General features: G+C 51.0%; 1 protein-coding gene across 6 annotated transcripts in view; it reads right to left on the bottom strand.

The window, feature by feature from the left end:
* The window catches only part of LOC119967340 (early endosome antigen 1-like), a 64,984-nt gene extending 42,021 nt beyond the window's left edge, over positions 1-22,963 (bottom strand). Inside the window, exons 1-5 of one of the 6 annotated variants that reach the window (XM_038799732.1) lie at positions 22,693-22,963; positions 17,375-17,434; positions 9,183-9,275; positions 5,687-5,765; positions 2,782-2,896 (exon numbers count right to left, since the gene is read on the bottom strand). In XM_038799732.1, the coding sequence (XP_038655660.1) occupies positions 2,782-2,896; positions 5,687-5,765; positions 9,183-9,275; positions 17,375-17,400 (313 nt within the window). In that variant the 5' untranslated portion in view covers positions 17,401-17,434; positions 22,693-22,963. Of the gene's footprint in view, positions 1-2,781; positions 2,897-5,686; positions 5,766-9,182; positions 9,276-17,247; positions 17,323-17,374; positions 17,435-22,692 lie in introns of those variants that run through there. The other 5 variants (XM_038799729.1, XM_038799731.1, XM_038799730.1 and 2 more) reach the window with 5 other exon arrangements.
* Positions 22,964-23,524: the final 561 nt, after the last annotated feature.

The raw sequence follows: 23,524 nt of genomic DNA, 5'->3' as shown, positions 1-23,524 counted from the left end.
CCTGAGAGTATCAGTGCAAGGGTTCTCTAGGCGGTAGCAGCCTTTCCTGGACTCCTGGCGGAACGGTAGGGAAATAGGCCGGCAGCAGATGCAACCGGGGCGGGGGGGGGGGGGGGGGGGTTCGGTTCGGTGTAAGGGAAAACTGTGTACATGGGAATGTGGCGGGGTGTTATCTCTTTCCATTTTGTTTGGGTGTTTTTCTTGTGTTTCTCTTTTGTTTTCAGTTGCTTTTGAAGTTGGGTGGGTGCTGTTCTTGGGTTTTTACCGCGGTTGTTCTGTTAATATTGTTGTGATGTTTATATTTTGTAAAAATCTTTAAAAAATTATTTTAAAAAAAAGAGTCATACTCAACTTGAAACGTTAACTTTGTTTCTTTCCCCACAACTGCTGCCAGACCTCCTGAATTTTTCGAGCATTTTGTTTTTATTTTAGAACTTTTACCCTTGTCTGTCTATATCTTTTTCTGTGCAGTTAAAACTAACTGAATTATTATTACTACCAACAAAATGATCTCCCACAAATACCTTTCCACCCTTTCATTCCCTAACGCGAAGCGCAAACGTTCCTTTCCCTTTTTGGGTTTCCTATACTGGTTAAAAAATGTTCTCCTGAATGTATTTGAAGAACTGTACCCTCTATGCCTTTCACATTGATTTTATCCAAGTTAATATTTGGGTAGCTAAAATCCCCTACCATTATTAAGCCCTATTCATAGATTATCATAGAATTTACAGTGCAGAAAGAGGCCATTCGGCCAATCGAGTCTGCACCGGCTCTTGGAAAGAGCACCCTACCCAAGGTCAACACCTCCACCGTATCCCCATAACCCAGTAACCCCACCCAACACTAAGGGCAATTTTGGACACTAAGGGCAATTTATCATGGCCAATCCACCTAACCTGCACATCTTTGGACTGTGGGAGGAAACCGGAGCACCCGGAGGAAACCCACGCACACATGGGGAGGATGTGCAGACTCCGCACAGACAATGACCCAAGCCGGAATCGAACCTAGGACCCTGGAGCTGTGAAGCAATTGTGCGATCCACAATGCTACCGTGCTGCCCCAAATGAAATGAAATGAAAATCGCTTATTGTCACAAGTAGGCTTCAAATGAAGTTACTGTGAAAAGCCCTATTGTTTCAGCATTTCACAGAACATGCCTATGCATTTGTTTTTCTGTCTCCTTCTGACTGTTTGGGGACCTGCTGTATTCTCCCAGCACTGTGATTGTCTCTTTTATGTTTCTCATATCAACCTATATGGGCCATTTGATGAACTTTCTAGCATGGCATCTGTCTTCGAGCTCTTCCAGACCCACAACCCAACAAAATATCTGTGCTTACCTAATTCTGGAGAATCTGCAATTTTAATTGCTCCACCATTTGGTGACCTTGTTTTCAGTTAGGCCCGAGTTGCAGAATTGCCTTCCTACACCTCTCTAATTTTGTTTCCTAAGATGCTCCTGAACCAAACATCTTTGGTTAAGCTTTTGGCTATCTGCTCAAATATTGCCTTACCTGGTTTAAGGGCCTGAATTCGCTCATTGACAGGTAGGAAACACAATGCCACCCCTCTGCTTGTATAATTGCGATGGGGCCAGGGACATTTGGGTGAGAAGTGGTGAGACTGCCTGCTGGATTTAACGAGTCTTCCTCCCTGCCTTCAAACTTGCCGGCAGAGCAGCATAATATCCAGCCCTTCCAGACCTCCCTTCCGGCATCAGAAGTGGGGATGTTTGCAGATGACTGCATCATCTGCGACTCCTCAGATAATGATACCGTCCAAGTCCAAATGCAGCAAATGCTGGACAGCCGAGCCATTTATGGTGCTGTGGACATGGCTCTGGATGTATTCCCCAGAGCAATCATCATTCTTACCATTATTCAGAACTGAATATCACACTCACGTGACCCTTGCGCTACTTGGTTCGTCCTCCTTGTCTATCTGGTGGTTGCACATTCTCCCTCTGTGTACTCTTAAGCTAGGGGGTAACCACCTCCTGAAAAGTACTATCCACGTAGCCCTGCTGATGCACCATGGTGATGTCTGCTGCTGCTGAGGCTTAAAAACATGGAGCTTAGGATCCTCCATCTGATTGCACCTTCTGCACATTTAGAGAAGCATCCTGGACTTCCCATGTGGAACAGGATGTACATTTAACAGGGGGCTGCCATACCTCTAATTATTCTACTATTATCTAAACCTACAGAAATATAAAATCTCAGTTTTAAAATCTGGTTTAATTACTCCACATCTTTACGTTAGACCGCAATACTTAACCTTGATCACTATTTTCCCTCCCTCGGGTCTGCCTCTCCTTCCTCTCGGCACTGATTCGAGAGTAATTCTTCCAATTTATTCCTGTGTTTGAGTTGCTCTCAGCTCCTGTTCCTCCTCATCTCACCTGCTCTGCTACCACACTTAACATCGAGCTGTACTCTTGCTCAGCAGCGCCTCCTCCTCATCTTGGGACTCCTCTGCTGTTGTGCTTCACATCTCCTTCTGCTCTCATTCTTCCTGGCCTCCATCACTGTATATCTACCTTCATTAGTGCTCTACCCCGCTGCTCCTCCTTATGTGGCTCAGAGTTAGATTTTGCTTTGTAACATTTCTGAGATCCATCTTGTGATGAATCTCAATTAAAGGCACTGTTCATATTGTAAACAAATCAACTTTCATATGAAACAAAAATACAAAACCTCATGCTAATGACAGGCTATACATATATCAAAAATTAATTGTAATTTGTGCACTATACGTGACAACCACAGAACTTGCCATCTGAGAGTTTGAGTTGCTTGCCAAGTCTCTCTTTTTCTGTCTGCAACATGTATAAATTGGCTTCTTTTCTTTTCAGTTCTATGTGTAGACCATCAACTTGAGAGCGCATTTCCTGAACAATGACAAATATATTGATAAAAGCCTTGAGGAACAGAATAGTGCTGGTCAATGAAACATTTCTGTACTTTTTCCTGATATTTGTATCATCAAACTTTACTAACAAAGAAAGTACCAACTTGTATTTACAAAAGCTTTTTTCATTACTCCAATGTGGCCTGAAGATTTTCACAGCTCACTAAGTATTTTTGAAATATAGAACATAGAACAGTACAGTACAGAACAGGCCCTTCGGCCCTCGATGTTGTGCCGAGCAATGATCACCCTACTCAAACCCACATATCCACCCTATACCCGTAACCCAAGAACACCCCCCCTTACCTTACTTTTTAGGACACTACGGGCAATTTAGCATAGCCAATCCACCTAACCTGCACATCTTTGGACTGTGGGAGGAAACCGGAGCACCCGGAGGAAACCCACGCACACACGGGAGGACGTGCAGACTCCGCACAGACAGTGACCCAGCCGGGAATCGAACCTGGGACCCTGGAGCTGTGAAGCATTTATGCTAACCACCATGCTACCGCGCTGATATAGGGCTGAATAATATGGGATGGCAGATGCCATCATGCGCTGACCGGAAACAATGTTGGTGTGGAGCCAACGTACCCCATAGGCATAAAGCACTGTGGATTAATGAGGACCGGGTGGGACTTCACCTCATTGGAATGTACCAGCATCTTCATTGTCCTGGCAGCGCCAAAAGAGTGTCAGTGGCTACTTCTGGAACTGCAGGAGAAGAAAGGATCCCTACCTTTGGGGGATAGGGTGGAGGTGTTGACCTTGGGTAGGATGCTCTTTCCAAGAGCCCGTGCAGACTCGATGGGCCGAATGGCCTCCTTCTGCACTGTAAATTCTATGATCTATCATCAAAGGCCTTGGATCCTTGGAGTAGGGAAGTCCAGGGTCTTGGGCTGGGAGAGTTTAGGTAGGTAGGGGAGTGGGGCAGGTGTGTTGCAAGTGGGAAGGAAGGTTTCAATCTAAGAGTGAGGGGGGCATCCCCGTGATTGGCAAAGGGCAGCCCCCAAAGAATAACTCACTCCTTCCTTCCTCCCTCCAATTTACACAATGGAGGTTAAAAAAAAATCCAGCTTCCCGCCCCGGTCTTGATGCTCACGCCAAACTTTAATGCTGTTTGCAGTGAAAACAAGCCAATAATTGACCCCTAATTGTTCATTGTTGTGGCTGCGGTGGTTGCACCGAGACATTAGTGGTGGGTTGGAAGATCAAAAAACATTAGGAGCTCCACGGTAAGCCAGTATTCACATGTATATACTTTTCACCGCTGTAAATAGAATTTCACCCATTCCACATCTCCTGTTGTATATGCCTCCTCTGTATGCAGAGTTCTGGTCGATGTTGTGTGCCCCTATCTCAGCACAGTGTGTATGCCTTCTAAGTTCATTACTGACAGGTGGCACAGTGGTTAGTACTGTTGACTCACAGCGGCAGGGACCCGGATTCAATTCCAGCCTCGGATGACTGTCTGCTTGGAGTTTGCACATTCTCCCATGTCTGCGTGGGTTTCCTCTGGGTACTCCGGTTTCTTTTCACAGTCCAAAGGTGTGCAGGTTAGGTGGATTGGCCATGCTAAATTGTCCCTTAGTGCCCAAGGATGTGCAGATTATGGGGATAGAGCAGGGGAATGGGCCTAGGTTCGGTGGTCTTTCGGAGAGTCAGTGCAGACTCGATGTGCCTTCTGTCCTGTAGGGATTCCATGATTAGTGATGCCTCACCCTCAATGAAAGTCTGCTTGTGCAAAGCGTCTCGTGACATGCATTGCAGGTTCATTCATTGCTATGTAATTTGGAGACTCATGTAATCCCCCAACTGGCCAGCATTCTGGAAAGGTGAAGGTGTAGTTTAGAAGGAGCGTTGTAGTTGCGCATGGAGAAGGGTAATCTTTCCTTCAGCTCCATGCTCTCTGTGTTCAGCGAGGGTTTGGAATTTATAAACCCATACTCAGAGATTGTGTGCTCCTGCCAGCCTTGCCCTATTACTCTAGGTTCTGGGTTATTTGCTTGGGCGATGGAGGCCATGATTCCAGTTTGGAACCACAGATGGAGGTACTTTTGTCATTCAGTAAGCTTCTGAGGAACTGACACTGTCCCTTGCTACACCACTGGCGTCTTAGAGGTGAAACTGACTTCCAAACTTTCCAGTTCACTTCTACCAGAGTAATGGCCGATTCATAGTTATGACTTTCACCTGAGGAAGGAGCTGCGCTCCGAAGCTAGTGATTCGAAACAAACCTGTTGGACTTTAACCTGGTGTTGTAAGATTCTTACTGTGCCCATTTTTATTTTATTAATTTACAGATGTGGATGTTGCTGGCTCGGCCAGCATTTATTACCCATCCCTAGTTGCCCTTCAGATGGTGGTCTCCGAAGGATGGCTGCCTTCTTGAACCGCTGCAGCCCCAGGGTTGTAGGTACACCCACAATGCTGTTAGGGAGAGAATTTCAGGATTTTGAATGATTGACAGTGAATGCCCCAATACCTTGAAAAAGCAGTAGTTCTTTACTGAACCAATTATAACACCCACTTCCCCAGCCAACTTAGCACAGACCCTGGATCAATGCAGCATGTCTCTGAATGTATAAAGTTACTGAGCTAGAGTTGGGGTGGGGTGGGCATGGGGTTGAGGTGCATTTCTAATGAAGAGGAGGTCAGCTTTATCCTTTTTACTCTCCAGACACTCCTCATAACTCCACATTTGATTTCTGGGTTAACCAACAGCAATTGTAATAAGTTATTTTTTGAAAAAAACATTAATTGGTACCTGTAGTTTATGTAACATTCTCTCTGCTTCCAATTCCACTTTTGGCTGGAGTATGAAGGATTTTTTTGTTTGAGCACGAGTATATTTTGGTTAAGAGCAAAAATAACCCGAGGGCACTGATTGAGAGATTGGATTCCTTTTAAAGATGCCTTGGGTGGTTTCAAATTTCTGATAATATCAGATAAAATATTCCCAGTCTCTCATTATTATCAGAGAGAGACAGCTGTGTCAACTTACAATTAATATGGCAAGACCCTATCCATTAATTGTGTCAAAGTTATGTGGTATTTTATAATTTTGTGTTTGTTCAGAGACTAGTAATGTCCAGCCCTCCTTAATTCTCGAGCTGAATTTCTTTAGTTAACCCAAAATCGCAAATTAATGGTGACCAGGGGTTTGAGAAACCCCCCACTAAAATCGGCCAGGTTTGATGATGCATACTGACACTTGACAATGCCAGGCATGCTTGGATGATCAGAGAGTCCTTCTGGCATCAGCACTGGCCTGGCCTAACTAGGCTCACCTATTATTGCCTAAACCGCATTGTTCCACTGCTATAAGAACATAAGAACTAGGAGCAGGTGTAGGCCATCTGGCCACACGAGCTTGCTCCACCATTCAATAAGATCATGGCCGATCATTTTGTGGCCTCAGTTCTACCTACCCACCTGCTCACCATAACCTTTTATTCCTGTACCATTCAAAAATCTATCTATCTTTGCCTTAAAAACATTTAACGAGTTAGCCTCAACTGCTTCACTGGGCAGCGAATTCCACAGATTCACAACCCTTTTGAGGTTCCTCCTCAACTCAGTCCTAAATCTGCTCCCTCTTACTTTGAGGCTATGCCCCCTAGTTCTAGTTTCAACCGCTAGTGGAAACAACCTCCCTGTTTCTATCCTATCTATTCCCTTCATAATTTTACTTCCCTGTTTCTATCCTATCTATTCCCTTCATAATTTTAGATGTTTTTGTAAGATCCCCCCTCATTCGCGGCATGGTGGGACAGTGGTTAGCATTGCTGCCTCACAGCTCCAGGGACCCGGTTTCAATTTTTGGCCTCAGGTGATGGTCATGTGGAGTCTGCACTTCCTCCCCGTGTCTGCATGGGTTTCCTCCGGTGCTCCGGTTTCCTCCCACAGTCCAAAGTTGTGCAGATTAGGTGAATTGGCCATACTAAATTAGTGTCCAAAAGGTTAACTGGGGTTACTGGGATATGGGGGTAGGGTGGTGGCGTGGACGTATGTAGGGTGCTCTTTCAGTGGGTCAGTTCAGGCTTGATGGGCCAAATGGCCTCCTTCTGCCCTTTAAATTCTATGATTCTTCTAATTTCCAATGAGTATAGTCCCAGTCTGCTTAGTCTCGCCTCATATGCTAATCCTCTCAACTCCGGAATCAACCTAGTGAATCTCCTCTGCACAACCTCCAGTGCCAGTACATCCTTTCTCAAGTAAGGAGACCAACACTGTACACAGTACTCCAGGTAGGGCCTCACCAACACCCTATTCAGCTGCAACATAACCTGCCTGCTTTTAAACTCCATCGCTCTGCAGTAAATGACAGAATTGCATTTGCCCTCTTAATTATTTGCTGCACCTGCAAACCAACCTTTTGCGATTTGTGCACAAGGACACCCATTTAAATAATCGTCCATTTTGCTGTTATTTCTACCAAAATGGATCACCTCACATTTACCAACATTGTTCTCCATCTGCCAGACCTTTGGCCACTCACTTAAACTATCCAAATCCCTCTGCAGATGTTCAGTGTCCTCGGCACACTTGGCCCCATCACTCATCCTAGTGTAATTTGCAACAGTACATTCGGTCCCCAACTCCAGATCATCTATGCAAATTGTAAACAATTACGGTCCCAACGCTGATCAACGAGGCACACCACGAGCCATTGATCGTCAACCAGAAAAACACCCATTTATCCCCACTCTTCACAGAATCAGAGAAAACTCAGTGCAAAAAAGGCCCTTCGACTCATCGAGTCTGCACCGCCACATAAAAGATACCTGATCTGCCAATCCTAATCCCATTTGCCAGCACTTAGCCCATAGCTTCGAATGTTAAAGACGTGCCAAGTGCTCATCCGAGTACCTTTTATAGGATATGAGGCAACCCGCCTCTACCACCCGCCTAGGCTGTGCGTTCCAGAGCATCACCATCCTCTGGGTAAAAAAGATTTTCCTCAAATCCGCCCCTCACCTTGAACTAATTTCTAGGTCCCCACCTGCCATCGTCTCCTTTCCATCACATATTAGCATGTTATCTGTGTCTTCCACTATGAAGGCCGACACAAAGTACCTCTAAAGGAAATCCAGATACACCATATCCACCGGTTCCCCATTGTCTACCCCGTCGTAATGTCCTCAAAGAATTCCACTCGTCAAACATGACCTGCCTTTCATGAACCCATGCTATGTTTGCCCAATGCGACAACTTCTACCCAAATATCTCACTATTTCTTCCTTCATGATAGATTCAAGCATTTTCCCCACTCAGAGGTTAAGATAACCACCCTATAGTTACCCACCTTTTGTCTAACCCGCTTAAAAAAAAAAATAGCGGCATCACATTTGTTTTCCAATCTGCCCCAGAACTGCCCAGTCCAGTGGATTTTGGTCACTTACTACAAGCGCATTTGCCATTTCCCCCGCCATCTCTGTTAATACCCTGAGGTGCATTCCATCAGGACCAGGTGTCTTGTCTATTTAGCCCCATTATGCTTGCCCAACACTACCTCCTTAGTGGTAATGATTGTTTCTAGGTCCTTACCCATCATAGCCTCCTTGTCAACAATTATTGGCATGTTGTTTGTATATTCCACTGTGAAGACCGACACAAAGTATCTGTTCAATGCCTCAGCCATTTCCTCATTTCCCATTATTAAATCTGCCTTCTCATCCTTTAAAGGACCAATGTTTAACTTGGCTACTCTTTTTTTGTTTTATATATTTGTATATGGGTTCTATTTCAAATTAGAATTAGAATTAGAACAGTACAGCACAGAACAGGCCCTTCGGCCCTCGATGTTGTGCCGAGCAATGATCACCCTACTCAAGCCCACGTATCCACCCTATGCCAGTAACCCAACAACCCCCATTACCTTATTTTTTTTTTAGGACACTAAGGGCAATTTAGCCTGGCCAATCCACCTAACCCGCACATCTTTGGACTGTGGGAGGAAACCGGAGCACCCGGTGGAAACCCACGCACACACGGGGAGGACGTGCAGACTCCGCACAGACAGTGACCCAGCCGGGAATCAAACCTGGGACCCTGGAGCTGTGAAGCATTGATGCTAACCACCATGCTGCCTGATATGGTCTGAAATTTGCATAATAAAAGCAGCTTGAATGAATCAAGTCAGAGACATGAGCTAAAGCTCCGAGGCATTTTCAAATCTATAAATAAGAAAATGTAAGTACCACATGATTATTTTTGTATACATGCAAAATTACTAAACAATTTTGGTGTAGAAAGGATATAGGAAGTTGGCTTCAAGTTCCAGATAATAAATCTGTTGCTGGAGATTCTTTATAAACTCCGTTTCAACACTAGTCAATAGGTTTTTGGCTGAACTATAGGAGGAAAGGAAGGAATTTATATAACAGAATTATGCCAACACATTATACAAAGAGCGCACAGTATTATATTTTACAAACCATCCGGGGCTGGTTTAGCTCACTCAGCTAAATCGCTGGCTTTTAAAAGCAGACCAAGCAGGCCAGCAGCACGGTTTGATTCCCGTACCAGCCTCCCCGGACAGGCGCCGGAATGTGGCGACTAGGGGCTTTTCACAGTAACTTCATTGAAGCCTACTCGTGACAATAAGCGATTTTCATTTCAAATAGAAAATAACAAATGGAATTCTCAATAGCTTCCTTGAAATTTTATTGCAGCAATTTTATTGCCGCAAATATGCCAGCCTGTACATTAAATCCTTGCTTAATGTTGCCCTGTTTTGTTTTAAGATCAATAGGTTTGTGGAGACTGTAATCTCGCTGAGCTTTGCAATATTCATCTTAACGTGGTTTCCCATGAGGTCTGAATGGCCCCCATTTTGGAGCAGCCTCTCCCCGCTCACCAACTACAAAGTTGTGGCTTCTCCCTTCCCCACTCCCAGAGTTGTGTCCTCTCCCGTCCCCACTCCCAGAGTTGTGAGGCGGGATTCTCCGACCCCCGCCGGGTCCCGCGCGCCCGCCTCGGAGAATGGCGGGGACCGGCGCGACGCTATGGATCCCGGGGCGGCCCGAATTCTCCCGGCCGGATGGGCCGAAGTCCCGCCGACGTGACCACGGGTCACGCCAGGGTAAATCGAAACCCCTATATAACGGTGTCAACCAGTGCTGATGGTTGACGCCGGACAGCGTGGAGGTAGGTCGTGGCGTGGGGTGGCCTCAGGAGAAGTGACGGCATGGCCGCAGTCGGTGTGCAGGGGGGGCTGTGTGTGTGGAGGGGGTGTGTTTGTGTGTGTGGTGGGGGGGTGTGGTGTTGGGGGGAGTGTTGGGGGTGGTGCGGTGGGGGGTGTGAGGGGGGGGTCTGAAGGGGGCGAGTACCGGGGAGGGGGGCGAGTGCCGGGGAGGGGGCAGAGGGCGAGTGCCGGGGAGGAGGGAGAGGACGAGTGCCGGGAGGGGGGGAGAGGGCGAGTGCCGGGAAGGGGGGAAGAGGGCGAGTGCCGGGGAGGGGGGAGAGGGCGAGTGCCGGGAGGGGGGAAGAGGGGGAGTACCGGGAGGGGGGAAGAGGGCGAGTGCCGGGGAGGGGGGGAGAGGGCGAGTGCCGGGGTAAGGGGGCGAATGCCGGGGAGGGGGCAAGTGCCAGGGAGGGGTCGAGTGCTGGACGAGTGCCGGGGTGAGGGAGCGAGTGCCGGGGAGGGGGCGAGTGCCGGGGAGGGGTCGAGTGCCGGGGTGCGGGGGCGAGTGCCGGGGAGGGGGCGAGTGCCGGGGTGCGGGGGCGAGTGCCGGGGAAGGGGGAGAGGGCGAGTGCTGGGGTGAGGGGGCGGGTGCCGGGGAGGGAGCGAGTGCCAGGGAGGGGTCGAGTGCTGGGACGAGTGCCAGGGTGAGGGGGCGAGTGCCGGGGAGGGGGTAGAGGGCGAGTGCTGGGGAGGGGGGAGAGGGCGAGTGTCGGGGAGGGGGGGGTGGGGGGGCGTGCCGGGGAGGGGGGAGAGGACGAGGGAGGTCATCCGCCTGGCCAGGTGCCAGCCTCTAACAGATGTGACCATGCAGCCAATGGCACCTGGCTGCGGGGGGGGTGTACGGGCAATGCTGACATGTTGTTCCCCCCCCCCCCCCCCCCCCCCCCCCCCCCCCCCCCCCCACACCTCCTGTAGGCTGTTATGTTTGCTGATCAGTTGGCCACCATGGCAGCAGCCGAACTTCTACATGTTACCCTGGGGGAGGAGGAGGAGGAGCGTGCCAGGGACGGCGGCAGAGGCTGCCGCAGTGGAGTGTGCTGCAGAGTGCAGTCTGCTCAGGCTGGAGGGCCGCCCCGCCCGCCCGACGGACGAGGAGGAGCATGAAAGAGGCAGAGGAGGGGGAGGGGGAGGTGGTGGTGCCACGGCGACAGAGACGTCCGAGGAGGCCCTGTGTGTACCAGCCCCGCTTGCCGGACCAGGACCTCACGGACTAGGCATGCAGGAGGAGACTCCGGATGAGCCGGGAAACCGTGGTTGGCACACATCTGCCACCTGATGGCACACCTGGCACCGCGTGACACTGGGGGAGGACACCCTCTCCCCGTGTCCGTCAAGGTTACGGTGGCCCTGAACGTTTGTGCCAAGGGGTCATTCCTGGCGCCGAGTGGGGACCTATCCGGACATCGCGCAGACATCGGTGCACCGGGCAGTGACAGACGCCCTCTATGCCATTGCAGACCGCTACATCCAGTTCCCTGTGGACCGGGCCAGCCAGGATGCCCGGCCTGTGGGCTTCGCTGCCGTGGTCGTGTTTCCCATGGTCCAGGGCGCGATCGATGGGATGCACGTCACCGTGCAGCTACCTGCAGATAACAGGGCCTTGTTCACCAATGGGAGGGGGACCTATTCCATGAACATTCAGGTGGTCTGCGACCACTGCATGATGATCCTGCACGTCTGCACCCGGTACCTGGGCAGTGTACATGACTCATACGTATTGGTGCAGTCTTACATCCCCGGCATGTTCGAAGGATATGCCACCCCCCCCCCCCCCCCCCCCCCCCAACCACCCCCCCGGCTGAGGGCCTGGTTGCTGGGTGACAGGGGTTACCCGTTGCGGCCGTGGCTGATGATGCCTATACGGAGGCCACAGAGTGACGAGTAGAATAGCTACAACGATGCCTGTGTGCGACCAGGAGTATGATCCAGTACCCGCCAGATAGGGTCAGCCGCATCATTGTGGTCTGCTGCGTCCTGCACAACATAGCCCAGCAGAGGGGCGATGTGCTGCAGGCAGAGGAGGGGGAAGTGGAGGAGCAGCAGGACGAGGCGCAGACCTCCCCAGATGAGGGAGATGGGGGCAATGGTCAGGACAGACGGGCTGGACATGGATGGGTGGCTGCCCACCGTTACCGGGCCAGCGGGCACGGGACAGGCTGATAGCTGCCCGGTTCACTGACTATGGGGGCGTGGGAATCGCCGAGTATGGGCACAGACCGCACACCACGACACCAGCCCGACCACCCTCAACCCCCCCCACCCACCCACCACCAACACCCTCACCCTGCATCACCAACACCCTCAACCCCCCCCCACCCACCCACCACTAACCACCCTCACCCCACCCCCATGCATACCACCCCTCCATTGCACATCCACCTGCGGCACAACGGGCCGGGCTCACACGGTCGCCGGTGGAAGCGTGTCTATTGCAGGCCATGGAGGATGATGACAACCCGCTCTGCGATGAGCTCTGGACTCTACATCATTGGACAATGTCTGACCCATGGCCACAGTACCACCCTCCACCCAGACCATGCGGCCATGACATTGCAGCGCACAGTCCCATCCTCTGCCCAGGGGGATGGCGAAGGCGACCCGGGGGGGGAGGGGGGCACACTCACCTGGGGCCGACGTAATACCACCCCTCACACACACACTGGCGCTCAATGCACGACATCCCCGCAAGCTTTGGACTGAACACAAAGGCAGCTTCTGGAGGTGTGAAAGTGATTTTAATAACAAACAGTCCATACACATGCCCTAGCCCCTATAAGTCGTCTATGCCCTGCACCTGTGTCAACTTACTCTGTGTCTAATTGTTTGGCCTTACGGGCCCTTTGATTACGTCTAGGTGGTTCCCCAGACGGTACAGCAGAACTGGAGGTGGACGCCTGTGATTCCTGCCCTGTGACTCGGAATCCCTTTGGTGGCCGTTTCCTGGGGTGGCCCGGCCTAGATGGGCCAGGCTGCAGCTCGGGCGACTGGGATGGCGAGCTGCCAGCCTGTCCTGCTCGTTGCCCACCAGATGCACTTGGGATGGGGGGGGAGTCCAAGATGTCGCGGTGTTCCGGGGCCTCCCCTACAGGGGGACCCGGAACGGGCCCCAGCATCTCCTCATCCCTCAGGGTTCCCGATGGCCACCGGGCCTCTACATGGATCGGGGATGCGAACGGACCGACCATCCGACGCCCCCCCGACACCTGGCGCTGCCAGTTCTGGAGGCCCGCCCAGGTATCGACAAGGGTCTGCAAGTTTGCAGCCATGGAGCTCAGGGAGTTGGCCATCCCGGTCTGTGTCTGGGCGACGCCGGCCAGCACCTGGGCAATGGCGCCGATGCCCCCAGCGATGGCCTGCTGAGACTGGGCCACTGCCTGCTGAGACTGGGCCATGGCCTGCTGAGACTGGGCCATGGCCTGCTGCGATTGGGCCACTGCCTGCAGAGACTGGGCCACTGCCTGCTGAGACTGGGCCATGGCCTGCTGCGATTGGGCCACTGCCTGCTGAGACTGGGCCATGGCCTGCTGAGACTGGGCCATGGCCTGCTGAGACTGGGCCATGGCCTGCTGAGACTGGGCCATGGCCTGCTGAGACTGGGCCATGGCCTGCTGAGACTGGGCCATGGCCTGCTGAGACTGGGCCACTGCCTGCTGAGACTGGGCCATGGCCTGCTGAGACTGGGCCATGGCCTGCTGAGACTGGGCCATGGCCTGCTGAGTCTGGGCTACTGCCTGCTGAGACTGGGCCCCTGCCTGCTGAGACTGGGTAATGGCCTGCTGAGACTGGGCCATTGCCTGCTGGCACTGTGCCATGGCCTGCTGAGACTGGGCCATGGCCTGCTGCGATTGGGTCACTGCCTGCAGAGACTGGGCCACTGCCTGCTGAGACTGGGCCCTGGCCTGCTGAGACTGGGCCACGGCGTGGAGCACCTCTGCCATCTGCCGCTGCTTCTGGCTCATGACTTCCTGTGAGAGGGCAGCCATGTCCTGGGCCACAGACGTCGCCTGCACAGAAAGCCCCAGGCCTTGCATACTGCTCCCCATGTCTGACACCGTCACCCTCATTGCCTCCACTGCAGACGCCACCTTTGCGGTTTCGGCCTGGGTGGCACACATGACCGGCACCACTCCCAGCTCCTGGACACGGGTGCACTCCACTTGTGTCTGCAGCCGCCGCAAGCCAGCCGTCACCCCTTCGATCGTCCCTGGTTCTGTGACTGCACCAGGACTATGGGTGGGGTAACCCCAGGAACCCGGGACCGGTCTGGGCAGCAGATGGTTGCTGGGGCAGGCCTGACCTCCGACTGCCCGGCCCCTCGGCTGCTCCTACCTCCACCTGCTGTACCGGTACGGCTGTGTTGTGCGCACCAGTGAGTGTACCAGAACCCTCATCGCTAAAGAGCCCAACCGAGGTGAGTGTCTCTGCGACGGTGGAGGGTGTTAGAGATAGCAGTGGCGTTGTGTCTTGATCATCGTCCAACCCAGCGTCCATGGTCCCCTGGGGTGGTGGTTCCTGTCCACCCGTCCACTGTGCGTCAGAGTCCCGTGTGTCGGTGTCATGTGTGTCAGTGTCCCGGGTAGGGCTGTCCTGGTTAGTGGTGTCCTGGGTAGGGGTCTCCTGGGTAGGGGTCTCCTGGGTAGGGGTGTCCTGGGTAGGGGTGTCCTGGGTAGGGGTGTCCTGGGTAGGGGTGTCCTGGGTAGGGGACCTGAGGAAGGAGCAGTGCTCCGAAAGCTAGTGTTTGAAACAAACATGTTGGGCTTTAACCTGGTGTTGTAAGACTTCTTACTGGCTAGGGGTGTCCTGGCTCGACTGTGACAGGGGCCTGTGGCTGCCCCCCTGGTTGCTGGGTGTCGCACGCCTGTGTCGCCGCACTCGCATGAGATGGAGGCGTCATCTCCCTGTTGCTCCGGGCCTGACCCTGTCTCATGGCCACCCTGGGGCCATCGCATGCCGGAGGGGCAGGGTCTCTACCTGTCTCATGGCCGTCCTGGGCGCAGTCGTCATTCATGGGGATGGGTGCCTCGACGTTTGGTCCTGCAATACACAATACAACATGCATGGTTAGACACACAGGTGGTGATCGGGGGATATGGGGGAGGGGGGATATGGGGAGGGGGGATATGGGGGAGGGGGATATGGGGTAAGGAGGGATATGGGGGAGGGGGATATGGGGGAGGGGGATATGGGGGAGGGGGATATGGGGTAAGGAGGGATATAGGGAAAGGGGGCTATGGGGGAGGGGTGATATGGGGAGGGAGATATGGGGGAGGGGGGTATGGGGGAAGGGGGATATGGCGGAAGTCGGAAGGGGGACAGGCGGTGGGGGGTCTCACTTGGTGGTGCACCCCCGACCTCTGCATCGGCAACCTCCCGGTCCTCGGGTCCGCCTGCCAGTTCCAGAGTCCTCTCCTCATGAACGGTGAGTGGTCTCTCATCAGCTGGGCCCCTTCCGGTCCTCTCACGCTCCCTGTTGTTGTGTGCTTGCTTCTCCTGTGGGGGACGGGCGTGTGGGTGGCAGGGATAAAGGGCAACAGTGTTAGGCAGGGATATATATGCAGGCCAGCGGTTATGCGTATACTGGCAGAGGTGCACAGCACATTAGGGTTAGGATTAGGGTTAGTTGCACCTGGGGGTGTGCCGCACATTGGAGGGGGGGGGGGCATGGTCATTCACCTTCTTGTGGCACTGGGCGCTTGTCCTTGGTGTCACAGCCACAGCGCTGACAGCCTCTGCCACCTCTCTCCACAGGCGCTGGCTGAGGCGTGGGGCAAACCTGCAGCCGTGTCCGGGGTACAGGGCCGCCCTCCTCTGCTCTACTGTGTCCAGGAGTGCCTTGATGTCGCGCTACTGGAACCTCGGAGCTGTGCGGCGTTGGCCATTTTGTCGGGTCTCCGGAGGGGGCGTCTTTTGTGCTGTGACGCCACGCATCCGCGATGGGTGACGCCGTGCGAATTGCATCATGCCGCTACTAGCCCATTCCGGGCCGAAGAATTTGCACAGTTTGTTGGGGGCCGACGCCGGAGTGATCCGCACCGTTTTTGGCGCCGGGTTCCGGCGATCGCGCCGATTACGGAAGAACCCCGCCCGTGGTCTCTCCGGTCCCCACTCCCAGAGTTGTGATCTCTCCCTTCCCCACTCCCCGAGTTGTGACCCCTCCCATTCCCACTCCCAGAGTTTTGGCCTCCCCCTTCTCATTCCCTGAGATTTGACCTCTTTACCCCCCCCACACCCCCTTTCCGTCCACTGAGATGTAGCCTCCCAGATTCACCTGATGGCCATACCTCTTATTCCCAGATTCACCCTCTCACTGTTTCCCTCTCCTGGACCTTATTACCATTTGAAGGGGCATTTTAAAAGCAATCGTAGATTGTAGCAGTCCCAGCTCAGCACTTTTGCACCACTGAGACTGGCACTTCCACAGCATTGGAGCTCCAGCTTTGGATCGGATCCGGATCTTCAAATGGGTATGCAAGTAAAGGAGGGGGTGTGTCAGTGTGTAGGGGGTTCGACAGAAGGTGGGGGGTCAGGAAGGGGTTAGGGGCCACATCTCTGACGTTGGAGAGGAGGGGGACCTACAACTTGGAAGTTTAGGGAGGGGGATCAGGGGGAGGGAGGTTTGAGAAGCAGGATCCACGACAAGCTGGAAGAACTGTAAGTAGGTAATTACAATTTTGATCTTATTTTATTTTAAAAGTGATGTAATTTAGGGATGCAGGAATCAGCAATCTAAAATATTCCAAGTTAGATGCTATAATGTTTTTCATATAAATTTAGAGTACCCAATTATTTTTTTTCCAATTAAGGGGCAATTTAGTGTGGCCAATCCACCTAACCTGCACATCTTTGGATTGTCGGGGTGAGGTCCACGCAGACACAGGGGGAATGTGCAAACTCCACACGGACAGTTATCTGGGACTGGGATCGAACCCGGGTCCTCCGTGCCGTGAAGCAGCAGTGCTAACCATTACACCACCGTGCTGTCCCAGATGCTATAATGTTTTAATATTTGTTTTTTCTGGTAAGAAAGGTCCTGTAGAACCTAACTAGAATTGTAATAGCGATTCTGATGGGGTCCAACGTTGAACGTAAAGCTGTGATTTTCAGCAATGCAACCAAAATTTTGTGAGGAATTACTGTACCACTTTTGCAACATTGTTTATGATGGGTTATCTAGTCTGCCTCACAATAGGTAGCCACTGAGAATTCCCACTATAAGGTTCAGAAAGTACTTCGCAAAACGTCATTCTCTATTCTCTGTAATCTTACTGGAACTCATTGGGGAAAGTGCTCATGTTGAATAGCAGTTAGCTCTTTTTCCAGCTGAACCTAAGAAAACAGAACAGCAAAAAAAAGAAAGGTCAGAAGTGGGACTGTTTAGCAACAACTGTTTAGCAACAATTCCAATCTTTAGTTCCATTCACAACTCCTCCAATAATAATGAATTTCTCATGCCCGTCTCTGCCAACACTTGAATAATTTAAAAACATTTAAGACATATTTTTTTAATATACTTTTTAATTGATTTTCATTTGTATTTACAGCAAAAAAGAAAAGTTAAGAACACACAGGAAACATATACATAAACATGAGGCATATTAACAGTGAACTCGGAATCGGCCATAATAACAGGTGTATTATTAACTATATACATGTTTCCCATGGTATTAAAACATACCAGGGGTGTTTTAAGGCCTTGTTTTGTGGTGTAACCTGTTAGTTGCCTTGGCAGCATCACTGGGCTATTTTTCTCCCTCAGTATCCTTTGGCCCCTCTGTGATTGTTTTTCCCTTCTCTCCCTCTCTTCTCTTCCTCCCCCCTCACTCTACCCCCACCCCCTTCTTTTCCCCTGTCTAGTCGGTAACCACACCCCCCCCCCCCCCCGCCTCCCCAGTTAGTTGCTGGTCACAAACAGGTCCTCGAAGAGGCTGGTGAATTGCTTCCATGCATCTGATCGTCTGATGGCAGATTTTATTTACTCCAGTTTGAGGAACTCCACCAAGTCAGAGAGCTAGTCTGTGGCCATATGTGGTGCCGCTGATCTCCAGCCGAGCAGGAGTCTCCATCAGGTGATCAGGGAGGCAAAGGCTCCACCATCCCAAAGACTGCCACATTCGGGCATGGCTCCACCCTCACCCACAACCCTGGACATGGCTTCAAAAAAGGTGGTCCAGTACCCGACAAGCTTGGGGCAGGCCCAGAGCATGTGGGTGTGGTTGGCCAGACCTACCTGGCACAGTTCACATGTGTCTTCCACCTTCGGGAAGAACCCGCTCGTGTGTGTTCTGGTCAGGCGTGACCTGTGGCATCATCCTTAGCTGCATTAGGCTCAAAGGAGGCATCTGTTGTCGCCGGAATTAATTTATGGTTGTTGCAGATGGGGGCCATAGTGATCATTGCACCAAGATTACTGAGTTGGTTCCAGGTTTTTACTGTGGCCACTATCACTGGGTTCTCAAATACTTGGCTGGGAGAACTGGGAGTGGGGCCTTAGCCAGTGCTTGAATCATAGAATTTACAGTGCAGAAGGAGGCCATTCAGCCCATCGAGTCTGCACCGGCTCCTGGAAAGAGCACCCTACCCAAGCCCACACCTCCACCCTATCCCCACAACCCAGTAACCCCACCCAACACTAAGTGCAATTTTGGACACTAAGGGCAATTTATCATGGCCAATCTACCTAACCTGCACATCTTTGGACTGTGGGAGGAAACCGGAGCACCCGGAGGAAACCCACGCACACACGGGGAGGATGTGAAGACTCCGCACAGACAGTGACCCAAGCTGGGATTCGAACCTGGGACCCTGGAGCTGTGAAGCGATTGTGCTATCCACAATGCTACCGTGCTGCCCTGAATGGATGTCCCTATAGGTCTCCCTATTCGCACCCATTGCGCCTCCAGTCTTTTACCCACCTTCACACCTTTCTGCGTTCACAGCCCAGTGGTAGAAGAGGAGGTTCGGCAGCGCCAGGCCCGCATGTTGCTTCTTCTTTGCAAGATACTTTTATGGAACCTGAGCTTTTTCCTACCCACACAAACACCATAATTAGTTTATCCACCTTGCTGAAGAAGGCTTTGGCGATGAAGATCGGGAGGGATCTGAATAGGAAGAGGAATTTTGGCAGCTTATTCATTTTTACTGTCTGTACTCTTCCCGCCAGGGCGAGCGGAAGTGACTCCCACCTGTGCAGGTCTCTCTTTATCTCTTCGAACAGGTTCAACAGGTTCCACTTATGGAGCTGTGTCCAGTTACGGGCTATGTGGATCCCCAGGTACCAGAATTGTGGACCAACTTGAACGACAGCTTCCTTGGATTTGATCCTCCCCGTTAGGGATCATAGGGACCTGAGAAGGCTCCAAATTCCCTTAGGGGTTCCATTATTCCTCCCATGCTGGCTAGGGGGTTTGAGGCACAGAAGTGTAGCTTATCTGCACCTACAGAGACTCTATGCTCCCTGTCTCCCCTTTGGATGCCTCTGACAGTGATTGCCAGCGGCTCGATTTCTGGGGAAAATTGCAGCGGGGATAATGGGCATCCTTGCTTTATGCCTCTATGCAGCTGGAAGAATTCAGAGCTGGTGATGTTTGGCAGTACGCCATGGGAACGCTGTACAGTAGTTTCTCCCACAAGGTGAACTGTGGCCCAAACCCAAACTGTTCCATTACCTCTATGAGGCCCCTCCATTCGACTGTCATAGGCCTTCTCTGTTTCCAGGGAGATGATCACTTCTGGTGTCTCCTTCCCAGGTGGGGTCATAATCATGTTCAGCAGGCGTCTCATGTTTGTCATTAGCTGTCTATCCTTGACAAATCCGGTCGGATCTTCCGCAACTACCTCTGGCATGCAACTCTCCAGTCGCTTCACCAGGACTTTGGCTTCAGTGTTCAGGATGAGATGGATCTGAATGAGCCGTACTGCATTGGGTCTTTGTCTTTTTTGGGGTCAGCGGTATTGAGGCCAATGCCAACCTGGGCAGCAGAGCCCCTCTCAATAGTGAATATTGAACATCCCCCCCCCCCCCCCCCCCCCCCCCCCGTGTGGGGCCAGTACTGCTGCAGCAAACTTTTTAATAGAAGTCCACCAGAAATCCGTCTGGACCCGGTGCCTTCCCTGAGTGCATGGAGCTGATGCTCTTCATAATCTCTCCTAGTCTCAGTGGTGATTTCAGTCCATTTCTTTTCCTCCCACAACTGGTATGTCCAGCCTGTCAAGAAACTGCTTCATCTCCAGGTCCCCTTCCAGGGGCTCGCAGGTGTACAGTCGCAAAGGCCTCATTGATTTTATTTGTTGCTGTGACTAGCCTGCCATTCTCATCCCTCACCTATGTTATCTGCCTTATGGCTGTCTGCTTTCTCAGCTGGTGCGTCAGTAGGCGGCTGGTTTTGTCTCCATGTTCATAAATGGTCCCCATGTCTGGTGGAACTTGGTCACTGCTTTCCCAGCAGAAAGCAGGTTGAATTCCATTTGTACTTTTCTTCTCTCCGGCAGTAGCACCATGGTTGGAGCCATGGAATTAGGGAGTTAACCAGTCGTTGCCTAGCTGCCCTTTTCTTCCTGTCGCTCAGAGCTCTGTAAGCTATTATTTCCCCTCAACCTTGCCTTCAGTACCTTCCAGAATGTGGAGGGTGAGACTTCCCCATCCTGGTTGCAGGTTACATACCTATTGATGACTTGTGATATTTTCTCACAGAATGCCTCGTCAGCGAGGACAGCTGTGTCCAGCCTCCATGAGGGGCTGGACCCGGCCCGTCTCCAACCTCATGTCCCTGTAGTGTGGCGCATGGTCCGAGACTTGAATAATTTTAATCCTTGAACTGACAAATAGCAGGTAACATTCATGATACTCAAATGCTGGGCTTTAACCATCCCAAAAAGGATGTCCAGCCATCAACCTCTGATTTTGAACAGCACCACCATCACCCAGTCAGAAAGCATCATCTTTGGGTTGCTATCGATCAGATGTTGAACTAGTTCTACCAATGCCCTGAAATGGACAGAGATGCCTAGGGAACAGAAATAAAACTATAGGCAGAATTTTACAGCCCCCACCCCCCACTGACAGGATTGCAGGTACAGGGATGAAGACCTGTACAATCCCTTAAATTGCTGCCCCACAATCAAAAGATGTGCAGGTTAGGTGGATTGGCCATACTAAATTGTCTCTTTATGGTCAGGGATGTGGGGGTTCGGTGGGGTTATGGGATTACAGGGATAGGACGGGAGCCTGGTTAGGGAGCTCTTTTGGAGGGTCGGTGCACACTAGATGGGCCGAATTGCTTCCTTCTGCATTGTCGAGATTCTACAGTTTTCTGGATTTGGCCCGTAAAGTTAAACTTTATGGGATGTTGTTTAGATAAAGGGATGTTCTCAGAGTTTAGGGATGTGGATAGTTGTGGAACGGGGTTAATTCAACTTTACTGTGTGTGTAGCCATTACTGTAGTTAATTGTGTTTTGTATTGTGGCCTCTCTTGTATTTAACAGTTTAATAAACATTCTTCCCTTTGAATTATTACAAGACTGAGGGTGCAATTCTCCCAAAGGGAACAAAGTCCACTAGCGAGCGTGTTTAGCCACATGATTCCTGACACTCGTAGTTGGAGATGGTCAATGTCTGAAACAGGTGTGGTGTGAATGTTACTTGCAGGTTGAATGCTGTCCAAGTACTCGTGACAAAAAGCGATTTTCATTTCAGCAATGGGGCATCCCACCCCTGGAGTCCTGCTCCAGTTGAGGGCCAGGCTGTTGGCCTGTTTGACTTGAAATTCGGCAGGCCTTCCTCAAAGGAGACAATGCGGGTCACTCATCAACACTCCAGCCAATAGCCAAGACCACTATCACCTCTATAAAATTCCCCAGTCTTTTTAGGTCACTTTGCAATAGGGCAGAATGGAGGATATCTTCTCCACTTCTTGTACTGAGCCACGGACTCCTTAAGCAGACTTCTTCTAATACATTCTCCAGGGAGCATACTTAAGTTCATGCTCCCATAATCCAGAGTTCCACTGTGATTTCACGGTAACTGCTTGTTTTTATCTCGGGGGTGCATATTTAGAACTTTTACATAGGATATCCAGCACTGAAACACGCCAATTGGCCCATGCGGGTGTTTATGCACCACCTTACACTTTCTATCATTGAATCCATTTCCCAGTTACATGCCCATGCTGCAAAGTGAATTAATGTCTTCCTGTATTCTGGCAGTCCTCCTCCAATTTAGCGTCCGCAAATTTTGAGACCGTCAGTATTTTGTTCCACTCTGTTTGGCAGGTTGCCAAGGTGATCCTCACATTAACGCGACACTACAGCCCTGATCTTCTGAAATATTTCAAGGGCAGTTAATCATAAAACCAACATTAACAGTGGAACCAAATCTGTTTTAAATAATGATAAAACATAAAGGTTTGCAGTTTTAAACCAAAGTGAATTGAAAGCTGACATCTGCGTACTGCAAGAACAGATAGATTCCACGCGGTGGGGACAACTGCCTCCCATTGAATTGCCGCCCTTGTCGAGTCCCCCCAGTTGTTGCAAAGAGTGTATCAATCACTCCATTGCATAAAAAAAACAAAGCTGCAATACATACCTGCAGGCTCTGCACTGTCCTCGAGTTCCAGCTTTCTGATCACTCCGTTACCAAGACGAAACCAAACATCCGTCTGACCCAGGAACTGATGCTATTGCACGCGTTCCTCATCGTGCAGTTTCTTACTGAGCAACATGGGAGTGAGACCCAACATAGCTGGGAGAAAATGCAGACTTCTCGTTCTGCAGGTCATCCGTTTTTGGAAAAAAAATTTCCTGTGATCAGAGAAAACTTTTACTCTTCCAACTTTAACTTTTATATGCGTTTCCATATTTGTTAATTGCATCATTATCACTTCAACGAATTTCACGATTCCAATGACGCTGACGAGCTTCTTGTCACTTTTGCATTCGCACACACGGGTCGAAGCGATGCACGATGCTTTCCTGCATCACAACATGTTTAGTGATGGGGAAGACTATTTGTTAAAGTTAATTATTATTCCTCTATCCCGAGAAATGCTAGACTCCCCAACATTGGCGGACTGGCCAGGGTGTCAGCTTGCCCGATGGCAAGTGGGCCCCTGATGAAGTGGGCCCCCTATATCAAATAAAAATGCAATAAAGAAACAAACACAGACAACTGTTTTAGTAATAAAAAGGAATAAGAAAAAAAAGAGAACAGGACACAAATAAGCAGTGCATGAAAAGGAACGAAGCAGGGGAGGTAGTGGAAGGATGTGGAATAGGGGGGCCCAGGTCGGGCATAATTAAGGAAATTCCAAATGTTCAGCAAGAGTGTGTGAATTTAAAGATAACGTTACAATTCGTGATTTGAGATGGTCGGCAACTTCAAAGGATATCAAGCAGTAGTCTTGGTTCAGCCGGTACAT

The sequence above is a fragment of the Scyliorhinus canicula genome, chromosome 6 (genome assembly GCF_902713615.1).
Source record: "Scyliorhinus canicula chromosome 6, sScyCan1.1, whole genome shotgun sequence".
NCBI lineage: Eukaryota > Metazoa > Chordata > Chondrichthyes > Carcharhiniformes > Scyliorhinidae > Scyliorhinus > Scyliorhinus canicula.
Note: the sequence above shows the minus strand (reverse complement) of the source record. Positions and strands in the feature narration are given on the sequence as shown.